Source organism: Phaeoacremonium minimum, assembly GCF_000392275.1.
Source record: "Phaeoacremonium minimum UCRPA7 unplaced genomic scaffold PA7_03_scaffold_39, whole genome shotgun sequence".
NCBI classification, from domain to species: Eukaryota; Fungi; Ascomycota; class Sordariomycetes; order Togniniales; family Togniniaceae; genus Phaeoacremonium; species Phaeoacremonium minimum.
The window spans coordinates 38,013-52,938 of record NW_006920946.1 but is presented as its reverse complement, the minus strand read 5'-3'; the positions used below and the strand labels follow the sequence as shown (position 1 = coordinate 52,938).

The 14,926-nt window shown below is 53.3% G+C and overlaps 5 protein-coding genes across 5 annotated transcripts; 3 read left to right on the top strand and 2 right to left on the bottom strand.

Annotated features, from left to right (window-relative positions):
* Nucleotides 1-1,476: 1,476 nt before the first annotated feature.
* Nucleotides 1,477-3,528, bottom strand: UCRPA7_471 (putative ku70 protein; the record flags this gene model as incomplete). Its single annotated transcript, XM_007913066.1, has 3 exons — nucleotides 1,477-2,748; nucleotides 2,800-3,408; nucleotides 3,460-3,528. 3 exons carry the CDS (start codon nucleotides 3,526-3,528, stop codon nucleotides 1,477-1,479), a joined length of 1,950 nt encoding a protein of 649 aa, XP_007911257.1.
* Nucleotides 3,529-4,190: 662 nt separating this feature from the next.
* UCRPA7_470 (putative ferrochelatase precursor protein) lies at nucleotides 4,191-5,285 on the top strand (the record flags this gene model as incomplete). The annotated part of the gene is made up of 1 exon (XM_007913065.1): nucleotides 4,191-5,285. One exon carries the CDS (start codon nucleotides 4,191-4,193, stop codon nucleotides 5,283-5,285), a length of 1,095 nt encoding a protein of 364 aa, XP_007911256.1.
* A 2,309-nt stretch (nucleotides 5,286-7,594) lies between these two features.
* On the top strand, nucleotides 7,595-9,647 carry UCRPA7_469 (putative major facilitator superfamily transporter protein; the record flags this gene model as incomplete). Its single annotated transcript, XM_007913064.1, has 4 exons — nucleotides 7,595-7,837; nucleotides 7,894-7,979; nucleotides 8,037-9,475; nucleotides 9,538-9,647. The coding sequence occupies 4 exons, from the start codon at nucleotides 7,595-7,597 to the stop codon at nucleotides 9,645-9,647; spliced, it is 1,878 nt and encodes a 625-aa protein (XP_007911255.1).
* Nucleotides 9,648-10,698: 1,051 nt separating this feature from the next.
* Nucleotides 10,699-11,445, top strand: UCRPA7_468 (putative bis(5 -adenosyl)-triphosphatase protein; the record flags this gene model as incomplete). Its single annotated transcript, XM_007913063.1, has 1 exon — nucleotides 10,699-11,445. The coding sequence occupies one exon, from the start codon at nucleotides 10,699-10,701 to the stop codon at nucleotides 11,443-11,445; it is 747 nt and encodes a 248-aa protein (XP_007911254.1).
* Nucleotides 11,446-12,853: 1,408 nt separating this feature from the next.
* On the bottom strand, nucleotides 12,854-14,473 carry UCRPA7_467 (putative nitrogen assimilation transcription factor nit-4 protein; the record flags this gene model as incomplete). The annotated part of the gene is made up of 1 exon (XM_007913062.1): nucleotides 12,854-14,473. The coding sequence occupies one exon, from the start codon at nucleotides 14,471-14,473 to the stop codon at nucleotides 12,854-12,856; it is 1,620 nt and encodes a 539-aa protein (XP_007911253.1).
* Between the last annotated feature and the right edge of the window lie 453 nt (nucleotides 14,474-14,926).

Here is a 14,926-nt window from a genome sequence, read left to right as displayed (position 1 = left end):
TGTCGAGGATGGTAAATCCTCAGATGCAAGAGTCAGGCCAGGCACGAGGTTCGTCAGTTCCAGTGGCGCCGCCGGGTCAGCGCCTGGGGCGGCTGTTGCATTACTGTCCTTCTTCTTCCTCTTGCTTGGTGTGCCTTCTGCGCTGGGATCCCCATCTGCAGCTTGACTTTTCTTCCTCTTCTTCTTCGCTGAGGTATACGCTCCCGCATCTGCCTGACGCTTTGGTACTGGGGCTGGTGGAGGTGGAGGCGCATAGTAATCCAACAACTGTGCAACAGTCCTGTGGAAAGGCGTGTGGTCATAGCGGACATTAATCGTTCTAGTTGATCTCACGAACGCAATCGTCACTGACCCTCGGCAGTCGAACGCAGGTCTAGCTAGAGGATAATTAGCAAGAAATCTGTAAGTGCGTAGCACAGAGACACTGACAAATATTCACCGGGTCTTGATCATCTTTTGCACTAGAAATCCCGACAACAGGGCGGTCCTTGATCTTAGCATTCTGTCGAACCCATGCTTGTGTTGAGTCTTTGCAGATATATGTGAAGGTCCATCCAGATGATGTTCGAGACACCTGGCGCACAGTCCACGAGCTCGGATCCGTCGTTCCTAGAACTGCGATGATATGTTTTGACACTACTTTCTGTAGAGTTGGGTTATCTTGGGGTTGGTTCATCAAGGTGTCGTTCGCTACGATATCGCGCGTCGTTTGGCCGGGGTGTAAAATGGGAAGGCCGCCGAGCGAAGGATCAAGGATCTGGCCGACTTCCGAGGTGTCGCTCTCGTTGATGTGAAATACGGCGTTCGACTGGATCTCGAAGGTGACTGTGATATGCTCTGCTTTTGTGGGAGACACCTTGGTGTTCAAGAGATCGGTCAACTGGAGCTGGAGATCCTCAACGGAGGCACATGGGTACCTCGCCGCTGCTGGGTTGAGTAATGCGTCCATGGTTGCGAGGCATCGCCTACGGCATCACTCAATCCTAGGAGACGTGTCAGACGTCTCCAAAGACACCGACCGCAAACCAGGACTGGCGCAGCCCTTGTCGTATCGCCGGCGCAACAGGCTGAATCCCAGGTGAGGTCGTGATCTCGGAGGCGCGACGGGGTGTGATCGCGGAGTAATATTGGTGGCTGTTTGGGTGTGGCTGAGAAACCTTAATTGAGCGGAGGTTGGAGTTAGAGGGGCCATTAGGCTTAAGCGTGCTGTAAATACAGGTGCGCTTGAAACCTCCTACCTCATGCGCATGGTTAGCTCACAGCTCAACCCAAACGAGATAACTTGGTACAATTGCCTGGAATCAAGCAAACAACTATTTGTTTACATCAGCAATACAGAGCTCTTGCAAGCAGGTTCTAAACAGTTACACTGGTCGCAGCTTCTTCGGCTGCACCCTACAACGCCTGCCCCATTCCTTCCTGTCCTAGGTATAGGTCTTCATCTGACATGCCTCATTTGATAACTGAACAACCAAACTAAGAATTCTCCTCGACCCACTGAGCAACCCTGTCTAGGAGATCGGCCTTTTTCCCGGCTGTTGAGAGATCCTTGCTTGTTAATACCTCCTTCAAATCATTGACTGTCATCTTCTTGAGAGTATCCTGTTCAACTGCTAGCTTCAGCTGAGCCAGAGTCATACCGCCTGACGGTTTCTTCGCCGTGCTAGCAGTTTTGGCTTTCTTCACAGGTCGCTCGTCTGCATCGTCATCTGCCTCCCTCTTGAATGACAACTCTTTCTTCAGAGTCTCCGCCTCCTTTTTGATGCTTTCGGCCCATTCTACTTGATATCCGCCAACTCTCTTGTTGATAGTTTTGTACCGAGGCAGGGTCCCATCCTCCGGCTCTTCTGGGATCTCTTCCTCCAATGCAAGAGTTTGCAGGATCTTGTAATGCCACTGGAGTGCCGGGTTCGGGTACTTGGATGGGTTGTAGATGGCTTTCGGAAGCTGTAGGTTTTGTACAATGACTCTAGTCTGATCAACCAAGTCATTCGAGGCTCTGTGTACCTCTTTGCCCTTGAGGGGCTCCAGATCTCTGAGGTCGTCTGCAAACGGCAGAGGGTAGCACCAAAGTCCAGCTGGAAGGAATGGCGTCCCTGATGACTCGTCCGACTGGGATTTGGACGGGAGAATTGCGACTAAGAGTGGTGTCGCATTGGATCGTGGAACGTACCAGGCAAGTGCCATCTTGTTACTGCTGAGCAGTTTCTGCCACAGAGCGGAGAAGACACGAGTCGAGCCAACGTAGCCTCCCTCACTAGGGAAGATGAATACTGACGGCTTGACGGACGCCCATGAGGGCAGCATAGATCTAGGCTTGAAGCCGATGATGCGCAGGCCCTTCTCACCAAATTTTCTGACCTCCTTCAGCTCCTCAGGAGTGAAATACACATACTCGCCGCCGAATTTGTAGGCTTTCTTAATTTCGGACTTCTGGACTGTTCTCTCGTCGTTGTCGAGTTTTGTGGTCTCGCCTGTGGCAACTTGGGCCTTGTCGCTATCTCCAAGCCAGATATAGGAGGTTCGAGTAATAGTTTGGCGGTGTACAACAATGTAGCCATTGATTGAAACCGTTAGGCCAGGTGCGATTTCGAATGGGATCCTGGAGAAATATGCTCTTTTCGGTGTCTGCTTGGAGTTGATATTGGAGATAAGAGACGATAGAAGAGTCAACCCATCGCCTGACTTGGACGCCTTGACCTCATCCGCAGAGCCGAAGTCTGAAGTCGGATCGCGGTAAATGATATCCTGAATGTGTTAACTGATATTATGGTAACGCAAATTAAAGAGAGCACTCACGGTATAGAATTTCTCTAAATTGAACTTCTTGCCATCTTGACTGATAGGGAATAGCTCAATAGTCACACCAAGATCAAACAGATCTTTAGCACGAACAGCCGCAGATGAACGAGCAGCCTTATCGCCAGCATGAGGATCATCATTATCAGTGATGATGAACAATCTCCGAGATCCGAAATTTGCTGCATTGGTTGTAAAGATCTGGTTGGCACAGAACAACACATTCGCCATGGAGACACCATCTTTCGCAGATGCAGGTGTAAGTATCTCATTCGGATCTTCTCCTTCCTCAGCCATAACCTTGATGACCTTGACGTCTTCAGCTGAAGGCACATCGAGTTCGGTGAGTAAGTAGCAGTGCGGATAACCCGATCCGCCGTTCCTCTCTTCCCGAAACTTGGACTTCTCAGTCCCAAAGAGCAAGATGCCCATCATGTCCTTGGGTTGGGCGATGATGCGTTGCTGCATCAGCTGATAAGCGCTCTTCAAGGCAGCGGTCATAGCGCTGTCTTTGTCGGCCTTCTTGGACTCTGCAGCAGGCGGAGGCTTCAGCATCGATGCGCTCACATCAATTGCGAACAGAACCGCATCCTTTTGCGACTTGTAATCCTAAAATGATGTCAGCCATGAATTATTGGTGGGTATGAAGGTAATACCTACTGTCTCATCCAACTCCTCTTCACCTTCGTCCTCGCGCGCCTGGCGGTCATCATCTTCGCGGTCTGCCATATTTCTCGGCTTCTGATCTCCAAATCTGGCTCCAATATCTGGAAGATCCTCAGAATTATCCAAGGCGCGCTCCGCCGTTTAAGTTTCAGCCGAGCCGCTCCAGGCAAACGCGCGACTTCCTCGCTCGTATGTCCGGGCTATTCAGGCAGTCGCGCGGGCACGTGATCTGGTGGTAAACGTCTCGCTTATGATTGGGCTGTGCCCCACTAAACAGGGGCGAGGAACTGGTGCGGGTCCTAGCTGCGGCCCTGATATGCATGCATGCATCATCAATTGATGGCAAAAAAGCCGAGAGTTGTTTCGAAACTTTGCGCCCTCGGCGTTCTCGAATATCGCCGTCGGTTCCGCAGTTCAGTCATTCTGCATGAGTTTATCTAACAAAGAAGACCCAAATATCCTTGTTTGAATCTCTTTGACCCTTCTCCCTCAAATTCCAGTGGCATTGAGCGCCATCTATGGCTTTGCGACAGTCAGCCGGTCGGCTGTCAAAAAGCATCTCCGGAGCCGCAAACGCCGCTTCAGCAAAGCCTTCGGTGGCATCATCTCTGCTTCTTCCCAGGAGTGCAGACTTTCAGTCACGATCTTTTGCAGTGGCTCATGCACCGCCCGTCACCCAAGATGCTACCGGGTCCAAAGGCCCAACTGCAATGGTCTTCCTCAACATGGGAGGGCCGTCAACCGTAAATGAGGTCGGGGATTTCCTAAGCCGTCTGTTCGCCGACGGCGACCTCATCCCGCTAGGGCGCTTACAGAATTATATTGGCCCAATCATTGCAAATCGGCGGACACCAAAGATTCAGAAGCAGTATGCCGAAATTGGCGGTGGTTCGCCGATTCGGAAGTGGTCGGAGTATCAGAATGCGGAGATGTGCAAGCTGCTAGATAAGTTGTCTCCCGAGACAGCACCGCATAAGCCCTACGTCGCATTCAGATATGCCGATCCATTGACTGAGGAGATGTACAACAAGCTGTTAGAAGACGGCTTTGGCAACGGAAAGGGTGGACGGGCTGTCGCATTTACGCAGTATCCCCAGTACTCCTGCTCAACGACGGGTAGCAGTATCAACGAGTTGTGGAAGTGGCGGCAAAGGCTCGAAGGGAAACGTGGGAACCCAACGAATCCACCCACCGACGGCTCGATTCAGTGGAGTGTGATAGACCGTTGGCCAGTTCACCCCGGACTCGTCGAGGCTTTCGCCCAGAACATTGAACAGAAGCTGCTCGAGTATCCCGAGGAGCGCCGCAAAGATGTCGTTCTGCTGTTCTCAGCGCACAGTCTGCCAATGACCGTCGTAAACAGGGGCGATCCATATCCTGCCGAGGTCGCGGCCACAGTGTACGCCGTGAACCAGCGTCTCGGCTTCGTCAATCCCTACAGGCTGGTGTGGCAGTCCCAGGTCGGGCCTCAGCCTTGGCTTGGTCCTCAGACAGCGACAACTGTTGAGGATTACATCGCCAAGGGGCAGAAAGATCTAATCTTGATACCCATTGCATTCACTTCAGACCACATTGAAACACTTTACGAGCTCGATAACGAGGTTATTGGCGATTCTGGCCATGCCGATACCGTCAAGCGAGCGGAAAGTTTGAACGGCAGCCCGGTCTTCATCAAGGCTCTTGCAGATATCGCCAAAGCTCACTTAGACAGTGGGATCAAGACGTCCGTCCAGATGGGGCTTCGCTGTCCCGGCTGCAAGAGTGAACGATGCCTCGAGTCCAAAAAGTTCTTTGCAGGTGCCGAACGCGTTCCGGCCTAATCACTTCACTTGAAACGACTTAATCATTTGTATTATATGTGAGGACATATGTAAAAGTGTAAATAGTGTCGCTTTTTAGAGCGGCTCAAAAGGTCACGAGGCGTCTGATGGTGGGATCAAGGATTTACAAGGGTTTTGCAGATTAGACAATCCTCTCAGTTCTCACACCACACCCCCTGCGATCCTCCGTGAACCTATATCCCCCGTGTTCATGCCTATCTTGGCGCAGGCTAGCTACGTCAGTGATGCATGAGGCGCGATCTAGCAAGACATGGTGTATTCCGGTCAATATATACGGGAGAACCGAAGACTCACCGGAGTGCCCATGGGTGATGAACTCCCGCACCCCACACGGACCCTCCCGAAGAATCGGTGCCTCTCCATCGGCGCCGACCCGGCCAGACACGCTCGACACGGTTCCGATACGGGGTAGCTTACATCTTAGACTCTTGGGATCGACGACAAGGACGAGGGGTAGCACTTCAGGGCCTTTGGAAAGATAAGTAAAAGCAGGGATTGTGCACCGATGTCGCTGGGACGGCGACCATCAGGGCTCTCGATACGATTTCCTGACTGGAGACGAGGCGGTAGCTAGGAATGGTAAACGAGCTGAGCTCATTGGACATGCATTCACCATTCGATCAGCAAGGTAAGTTTTACTCAAGCTTTTGGCACATAGTGAAGCGAGACTCGTAGATCAGCCTGGCCGAGGACATGACCAAGAGCCAGCGCATCTCGCTCTTAATAAAATTCTAACCATCATATGGAACTCGAAATAACAACAATTGGTAGCTCATTTACTCCCGACAGTGACTGCCACGTGGGTAAGAGAGGTTCAGTCTACTCGACGACCTAAAGCAAGTCTACAACGCTAGGCCACTAGCAATTCTCTTGCTCACTACGGTAAATCTACACGATACGAAGCGCACCATGCTGGCCTGCAATTCCACTGGAGCAAATGTTCCAGAGCTGCCCTCTCACCGTGCCACCGCGGGGATATGCCTGGGAGCCGAACTCCGAATGGCGCACGCTCTTAGGACTGGCTTAGAAATCGGAACAGCCACACCACTCCACACCACACCTTTTGTCCCCTCACATAGACCCCAAACAGGTCTTTTGAAACGCTGCGTCATCGATCGCTGTGATACGCGCACTTGATATGCATTGCTGCGTAGTAGACACGCCAATGATGCAGCGTCCTGATATCATAGGAGGATCAGTGAGGTACCCAGGGTAGAGGACGACGACCACGTAGGATATTCAGCGAGCTACCCAGTTAGGCAGACAAGCGCCGACGTTGCAAAGTGAAGTGTCAGCGAGATTGCAACGCCAGGTGACTTGCCGTGGAACAGCGCGGATAGAGTTATTACATAGTAGGTACCTAAGGTAGGTAGCGAAACGTGTTGTCCGCCCATGCCAATCCTCCCTTGTCAGACGGGAAGAGTAAGACAAAACAACATCCTTCGGGATAGCATAGTGATGAGCATAGCATACAGACAAGTCAGCGCGGGAGGGACAGGGGCAGGGGCTTTGCGATTTCACTGTTCCATTGCTGGGATGCGGGTCATGGACCACTGCCACACGCACGCACTTTGGTCCAGTAAGGCGACTACTTTGGTCGTCCGACCTTCCGCTTTGATGAGACTAAGGAAGGGGGATCTTTTTGGGGGGCATTCGAGTGTGAAGCTTTGGCTGGACTTCTGAGACCAGATAGCTGGGAATCTCCACAAAATCCATGCTCCAGCTCCAGCCCTTCCGTCTTGTCTTATCAGATAGCTACTGTACTGTAGCTAGCCCGGTTGTCTCTTTTTGTATTCCTCCCCTTAGGTTCTGCCCGTCTGTCTGTCCCTGATCTGGTCTACTTACTCATGTACACGTAACTACCTCCCAGCACACACTCTCTCTCTCGACTCTCAACGTGAGTCCCCCAGGTCCTGCCAGTCCTCGCCCTTCCTTCCCTCTTTTTCATTTCCCCTTTTCATTGCCATCAGCGTCGTGTGCCTTACGTTTTCCCTACACCACGATACATAACACTTACGTACGCTGCCGTTTGGGAATGGAGGGGCCGTCTGTCGACATTCAGACAACATCCCGCATCTGCACGCAATAGTCGACAGCTATTAGCATAACCCCCAAACCCCGCCAGACAACCCGGATTTAGTCGTCGCGTGGCTGAGGACCTTGGACTTTTCTTGACCTCCGTCTTCGAAAGATTGAGTGCGCAACCTCGACTGGGCAGTGTATGCGCCGTCATCTGTCGACTATTTAGCCGCCCGGCGTGACAGCTTGGCGAAGGCACGACGGCCAACATGGCAGGCGAACCTGTGCGCCGCTCCGGCAGCACGGACATCCGCAGCAACTACTCGCTTGACACGCGCGGCGACGACGAAGATCTCGACGTGCGCGATGCGACGGAGACGACCGGATTGCTAGGCGCTGGCGCCGAGAGTGGTCACGGGGCCCCGGAGGTGGAAGGTGATAGCCTCCCGCGGAAGGACAGCTGGGAGGGCTCCGCGGATTTTGACGGCCTCCCGTGGTGGCGGCGGCCATCTGTACGTCCTCCCGGCCGTTGAGAACCCAAGATTTCGAGAACTCTGTGCTGACCCAGGCTGTTGAAAAGATCTACTGGCTTGTGGGCCCATATGCGCTCTTCACTTTGGCGTATGGAGGCTCCCTCGTCCCGAAACTTAATCTGTGCGTTATCAAGACCTGTCGATGGCCATGTCTTCAGAACTGACATCGCTCCTGCAGAATTATTGACCTCATCTGCAAGAAGTATTTCAGAGAGCAGGCATCTGTTGATCCCAACTTCACCTTCTTGCCGGTCATTGTAGGAGGTGACAACCCACAATGTACCATTCCAGCTGTGCAAAAGCACGTTGCAACCTTCATGCTAGGCATCAGTGTCATCGTTGGCATCCTGAGCGCATTTACCGCTCCGAAGCTGGGCGCTCTCTCGGATCGCTATGGCAGAAAACGCCTGCTTGCCCTAACATCATTCGGCGGTCTCATAGGCGAGGGCGTAATGATCCTGGCTGGCATGTTCCCAGAAGTCATCGACTACAGGTGGCTTATAGTCGGAGCCATCTTCGACGGCCTGTCGGGCTCCTTCACGGCGGGAAGCGTGCTAGGACACTCATATACCAGCGACTGCACGCCTCCTTCCAAGCGCGGCGTGGCTATCGGCTATCTGCACTCGTGCCTGTTCTCAGGTCTTGCATTCGGCCCACTCCTCGCTGGCTACTTCGTCAAGTGGACGGGCTCGCTGTTGTCTATTTTCTACGTAACGTTCGCGTGCCACGCCATCTTCATCCTGTTCATCCTCTTCGTATTGCCAGAATCGCTGTCCAAGAAGCGGCAGCTTCTGGCCCGCGAGAAGCATGCCTTGAAGCAAGACAGGAAGGACCAGAACATGCAGGAGTGGGCTTCATCCATCGAAACCTCCGTCCCTGGACCATTGCAGAAGATCGCACCCGAAATTACGAAGCTTTTCGCAACTATTCGGCATTCGCATCCGTTCGAGCCCCTGAAGATCCTCTTCCCCAAAGGACCAGGAGCCGGTCCTGTCCGCCGAAACTTGTGCCTTCTGGCGCTCATCGATATGATTATTCTCGGCGCGGCCATGAGCTCAGGACAGGTGACACTGCTGTACACTGAGTTCATGTTCCACTGGGGCAATTTCGAGACGTCCGCCTTCATGTCCTTGATCTCCATGGTGCGCGTTTTCGTTCTCATGGGCATCCTACCCATCCTCAACTACTTCTTCCGGGTCCGACCTCAGGCTCGCCGGCGCCGGGAATCCGGTTTCATCGTCGAGAAGAACGCAGGAGCCGACCAGCTCGACTGCTGGGTGCTTCGCGTCGCCATCGTGTCCGACGTCGTCGGAATCTGCGGCTACACCCTTGCGCGGAGTCCTCCTGTCTTTGTTCTCTGCGGTATTGTAACGGCCTTTGGAGGACTGGGCTCAGCGACAATTCAGGCCGCTCTGTCCAAGCACGTCTCCTCCGAACGAGTTGGCGAGCTGCTCGGCGCTATCGGACTGCTGCATGCGCTGTCTAGAATTATAGCGCCTGTCATATTCAACGGACTCTATGCAGCAACAGTGGAGAGCTTTCCGCAGGCGATCTTCGTTTTGATGACTGCGTTGTTCGTCGTTGTTCTTGTACTGTCGATGTTCATCAGACCTCATTGTGAGTTTCAACGACGCTCTAAGCAAATCAATAAAGTATGTGTTGCTAAGCCCTTTTTGCAGTATATCTAGCAGAGACAGAGGAGGGACCCATCCCTGTTCGAAGGGCCGTATCGCGTCACCAGAGTGAGGAGTCCGTTCTTACCGAAGAGGAAGTCGTCCCGCGGATTTAGGGACAACATGCGACTCGCATGTTATTGTGCCATCATTTCCTTTTTACCTATCATTTGAAGACATTTCGATCTGTCCCTTACAATATGATATGGACAATAGAACACTATAGATTATCAGATCATCACTGGGGGTCGCTCATAGGGGATACGGCGCAGGTGGTCTCGTCTCGTTTGTTGCTATATACAGCCTTCCCAAAGCCAACACCTGGACTTTCGATACCATCTTCATATTAGACACAAACCTTGTCCCTCGAGCGACGTTTTCCTTGTCGCAGAGCATGTTGGATAGCATGGGCAAAGTACTTAATTGATATGATCTTATGACACCTTCACCTTCCTTTGAGCCCAACGCTTGATAGTTCTCAATATGACTCTTCGTAGTTCACGCCGCTGATCACGATACAAGCTTCAAGAAAAGCATCATGCCTCAAGCAAACTATCGAAATTTGACTGCTACCTGCCTAGGTAGTAGGAATGATGCATCGCGAATGACGACATCCCGGTACAGGCAACCTCCCCATATTTAGGTGTGTGCTTCTAGCGATGGTAGTGGGTATCGGCGCCGTCATGACCACAGCCCGCCCCACTGATGCGACCCATCTAGCGAGCCGAACCTCCTGCAGCCCGCTTACTGCCTTTAGGCTAAGCGATCTTCAACTACCTGCTTAACGTACTACCAATGTTGAACCGAAGCGACGTATATATCAGGAGGGTCGACAGGTACTGAAGAAGTTGGGTTGTTACGCAGGCAAAGGTATGTTTGTGTTCAGCCTTAGCTTGTAAAGCGCCTCGAGGAGGTCGTATCAATTGCCATGAATTGGGCTAACTACTTCAATAGATACAAGCAAGGGCAAACAATACCTGAGCGAGAAACCACAATCTCATCCATACTGAAGAGTAAGAGAGATATAGCATCCCTCAAGGAGAGATGCTCGCGCAGAGGATACACCTGCCAAGAACATTCCCAGTCTCACCTCACCTCCTGTCTCGGAGAGCAGTCTTCCTCAGCAGCCACACATTCAGGGCATCGTCATCGTCATCGTCATCCAGGATGGCCACCCCTGACGCCGCCATCACCGCAGCGGCCGGGGCGACAGAGCAGATCCACTTCGGGCCCTTCGAGGTGACGTCCCAGGTCTTCCTCAAGACGCGGCACTCCTTCGCCCTCGTCAACCTCAAGCCCCTGCTGCCGGGCCACGTGCTCGTCTGCCCGCTCGCGCCGCACCGCCGCCTGACCGACCTCTCGCCCGCGGAGCTGACGGACCTCTTCACCGCCGTGCAGCGCGTCCAGCGCATGCTGGCGCGGCACTACTTCGAGAAGCCCTCGCCGTCGTCCGCCGCGCACTCCTCCTCCTCCTCGCGGCAGGGCGGCGCCGCGGCACCGGCACCGGCACAGGCACAGGCACAGGCACAGGCACCCCCCGCGCCGGAGGCGGGCTCCTTCAACATCGCCATCCAGGACGGGGCCGAGGCCGGCCAGACCGTCGCCCACGTGCACGTGCACGTCATCCCGCGGATCAGAGGCACCACGGCCAAGCCGCCGGACCAGCCGACGGACGTGCTGTACGAGCAGATGGCGGAGGAGGCGGGGAATGTTGGCGGCGCGCTCTGGGACGCCGCGCTGGCGGAGGCGGAGGGCACGGCGGCGCGATTAAGGGGCGAGGGCCGGCCGGTGCCGGGAGGGCACTTCCCGCGCATAGAGGACTGCGACAGGGAGGCTAGGACGAAGGAGGAGATGGAGGCGGAGGCGGCGGTGTTTCAGGGGGTGCTCGAGCAGATGGAGAAGGAGGGTCAGTGAGAGGCTCTCGACGGTGTTGGTGTAGAAACTTGTCTTGTCACGATAACTTGTAAAGCATTCTTGCGGGCACGCTAGAGTACGCATCCGTTGGACTAATTACCACATATATACTCCTATCCTGGAGGTAAAGATAGCCATCCATCAGAAATTCATTGCCTACCCTTACTATAAAAAATTCTGTCGCAACCCAGTTCCTCGGTTGCTGTATCGTCGACAGCATGCGCCGTTCCCTATAACCCAGTAGGCCCGTCTTAACGCCTGGGCCTTTGTCCCTCCATTTGCCCCTTACATTTTCCAATCCAAAAGTCATCCGTAAAAAGGTATCTAATATCTAGTACATACATAGCAAGTCCCTAGTCCAGTCCCGGGATGCGATCCAGGTTGCTCATCGAGTTATTGAAATCAAACGTCGTGTCAACATCGTTAGTCGGCAAGCCCTTGAACATGAACATGCTTTGAGTGTCATTCATTCCGCTGGGATTGCCCCAGCCTTCGAAATTCTGCTGCCAATTGGCACCATCTTTTAGGAACCAGTCCTGCCCATCCATCGCATAAAGAGAACTTGGTGTGACTTGGCGAGTAGCTGATCGAGAGGTGGATGCTGATGGCATAGTAGTCTGGACAGGCGCGTACGACTGGTGATAGCGTGGCATGGGTTGCGAGACAGAAGGCATTGTCCAATTACTCATATTCGCATATGGATCCCCAAGACGAATGTTAGGACCGGCCATGCCCTGAGTTGTTGGATTTGATGTTTGGGTCTGCACGTTCGCGGGTGGCGCCATGGTGCCCATGCCGCTTAAGAAATCAGGTGATAAAGAGCCCGTTGACATTTCTTGTATTTGAGGAGGAGTCGGCTGGTTATTGTAGTTGGCCGGGCTATATTGCTCCTGCTTTGTGGTTGTTTGTGGTGAGGTTGGATAGGTCGGCGGCGATGTAGATGTAATTGACCTGTGCGGAGATGGCACATCGGATGTATTGAAGTAGCCGTACTTCTCATCCGTTCTTTGCAGAATCATAGCAGCTTCTTCAGGCATTTCGACATTCCATTTCCTTGCCAGCACACTGAGAATGCTCAGTGTCCGGCGGCCGCACAACCAGTCTTCGGCAATCTCCTCAAGGTGCTTGATACCATGTATGATGTCTCTCTTCGCAGTTTTCTCGGGGAGATTCAGCATATGGATGGTGCAGGCAGAATGGACCATATACACCGCTATGTTACAAATCTGTCGTAAGTTATAAGTCTTCTTGTAGAGACGCATTAGCTTGGAGATGTAGCCAGCATTTGCGGTACAAATTCGGCGAGGCGAGACATGAGCTGGCAGAGGCGATGCGGAGGGGCTGTATTTCAGGAATGGGCGGAAAAGGTGGATGTATTGGAGATGAAAGAACATGCTAAAGGAATTCGTTAGCGAAGCTGTCTGGGCTGCCAGTGGGTAAACACGTACTGCACGAGGATCACATTCGGTAATTGTCCCTCCTTAGGTTCAAGTTCCTTCGGTAACTCCTTGCGCCAGTCTTCTAGCCGTCTGTGTAACTCGCTCAGCTTCTTGAGCTCAACAGACTTGCCGCTTGACCTTCCAATGTGATTTGGGTGGTAAAAGAATAGCAAGAGATCGCTGCTAATCTCGCAGAGTTTGGATAGTTGTAAGCCTACCGCTCGGGTTCGTGCAGGCTGCTTCGATGATTGATCGAATCCACCATCAGTATACGGCGACCAGAGCTCAGCATCCTCATCCGGAAATACATCGTATTTAGGAACGTTGTATGAGTTCTTGGGCAGCTGCGGTAACCGGCCGAGGTAATTCGACCAGCACTTGTCAAACAAGAAACAACCCCACCAGGTAACTCTCCTCGCATCGATTTCCCCGTCATCCATCTGCTCCTTGTCCGCTGTGATGACATCGGTGTTGAGGTTGAGACCAATATCTTGCGCCATCCGGAAACTCATGCCACTGTACACCCAGCCCTTCGCCTCCCGAGCGCATCCGGCTTCACGAACAGACATTAGAGCAAGGGCTTGAACAGTGACTAATCGGGGCTTCTCATATTCATCATTGTCGACGATGAGCCTTTTTGCCTCTGCGAAGAAATGGTCCCCCTTGGTACGACTGTCTCCTGGGACCGCGAAAGCCCCAGAGACGCTGGTGAAATGGCAACCCAATGCAAGCATCGCGTTGACTAGCAACGATGAACAGTACACAGGCGTTCTCGGTTGGCTCCTTGGCTTTCCTTTAAAGAAATCGCGGTAAAAGAGCTTTTTGGAGAGCGTCGTGAAATAGGTGTAGTGCCAGTCGAAATACATATTCATCAAGTGAATGATCAAAGGCTTGTCTTTGGTGACAGTGGTCCAACTCGTAATGGGGTCTTCGTTCAAGGCCAGACTATCTGATTCTGGTTCAGCAGGGGCGCCAGTTGGGTCACCAAGATAGATCAAATGCGACGTCCCGCCAATGAAGCGTATGGAGCCATTCTCTAGCCGCAACTCGCCCATCTTGCGCGCGAGCTCTCTCTCGCCTTCAAAAGGCTGGTCTGTCGTGTACTCCTCTTCCTCTTGATTGTCGAGCTCATTCTCCTCGGTAGCGAAGTCCTCCTTGAGGATCGACTCAGCGACGATATCCAGACTGTCGCAAGTGCGAATCCTCTTGACGATATCAGGGACGTCTTCCTCGGACGCATTCAATATGGCCTCGATGAGAATCTGCAGGGTCGAGCTCCGGGCCTTCATGCTATCTATCTTCTCCCGATAGACACCCTTGCGCCGGTGATCCGAGTTTGGATCGTAGATGCATTCTGTGCCATACACGCTCGCGCAAGCAGCGCAGCTGGGCAGGGCGCCGTCACACTTGGACTTTCTCTTCCGGCAGGCGATGCACGCTGTGCTGACGCATCTCCGCTTCTGGTTCGCGGGGTCGGCGCCCCGCCGTGACTTCTTCCTGTTCGCCGGCGGCGCACTGCTGCTGGCTGCGGCGTTCAGAGCCTCCATCGCCCCCGGCGGAATGAGGCTGGGCTGGTTCTGACCGTTCATGGCGACAGGCAGGACGAGTAACGCGTAGAGGTGCGCCAAAGTCTCGGACCCCTCAAGGCGCCGGCGCGGGCGGGATGCAGATTTTTGGAGCAGCTGACCGCTGACAATTACTTGGAGAACTGCAGCAGCAAGGCTGACCCACTCTTCACTTAGAGAGGTGAGTAGATATATCGCTCCTCAGATTTCCACGGCGTGGCAAGGTTGGAAATCGATATATAAATGGTACAGTAAACGGAGCTCGTCCAATGCAACCTTGGAACTCTGAAGAAGAGATAAGGGATAAAGAGCGCTTGGGGACGGACGGTCGCGAGAGGGCCTGCCTTAGAGTGCTTTCTAGGCGTGGGGTAGAGCCTGAAGAGTCGAGACAGCTAAGTTATGGCGCCACTTCACGCGGGCTGGAAGGAGACATGATGGTCCAAGTCGCAATGCGCAGGTGAAGTCTAACCGCGAACA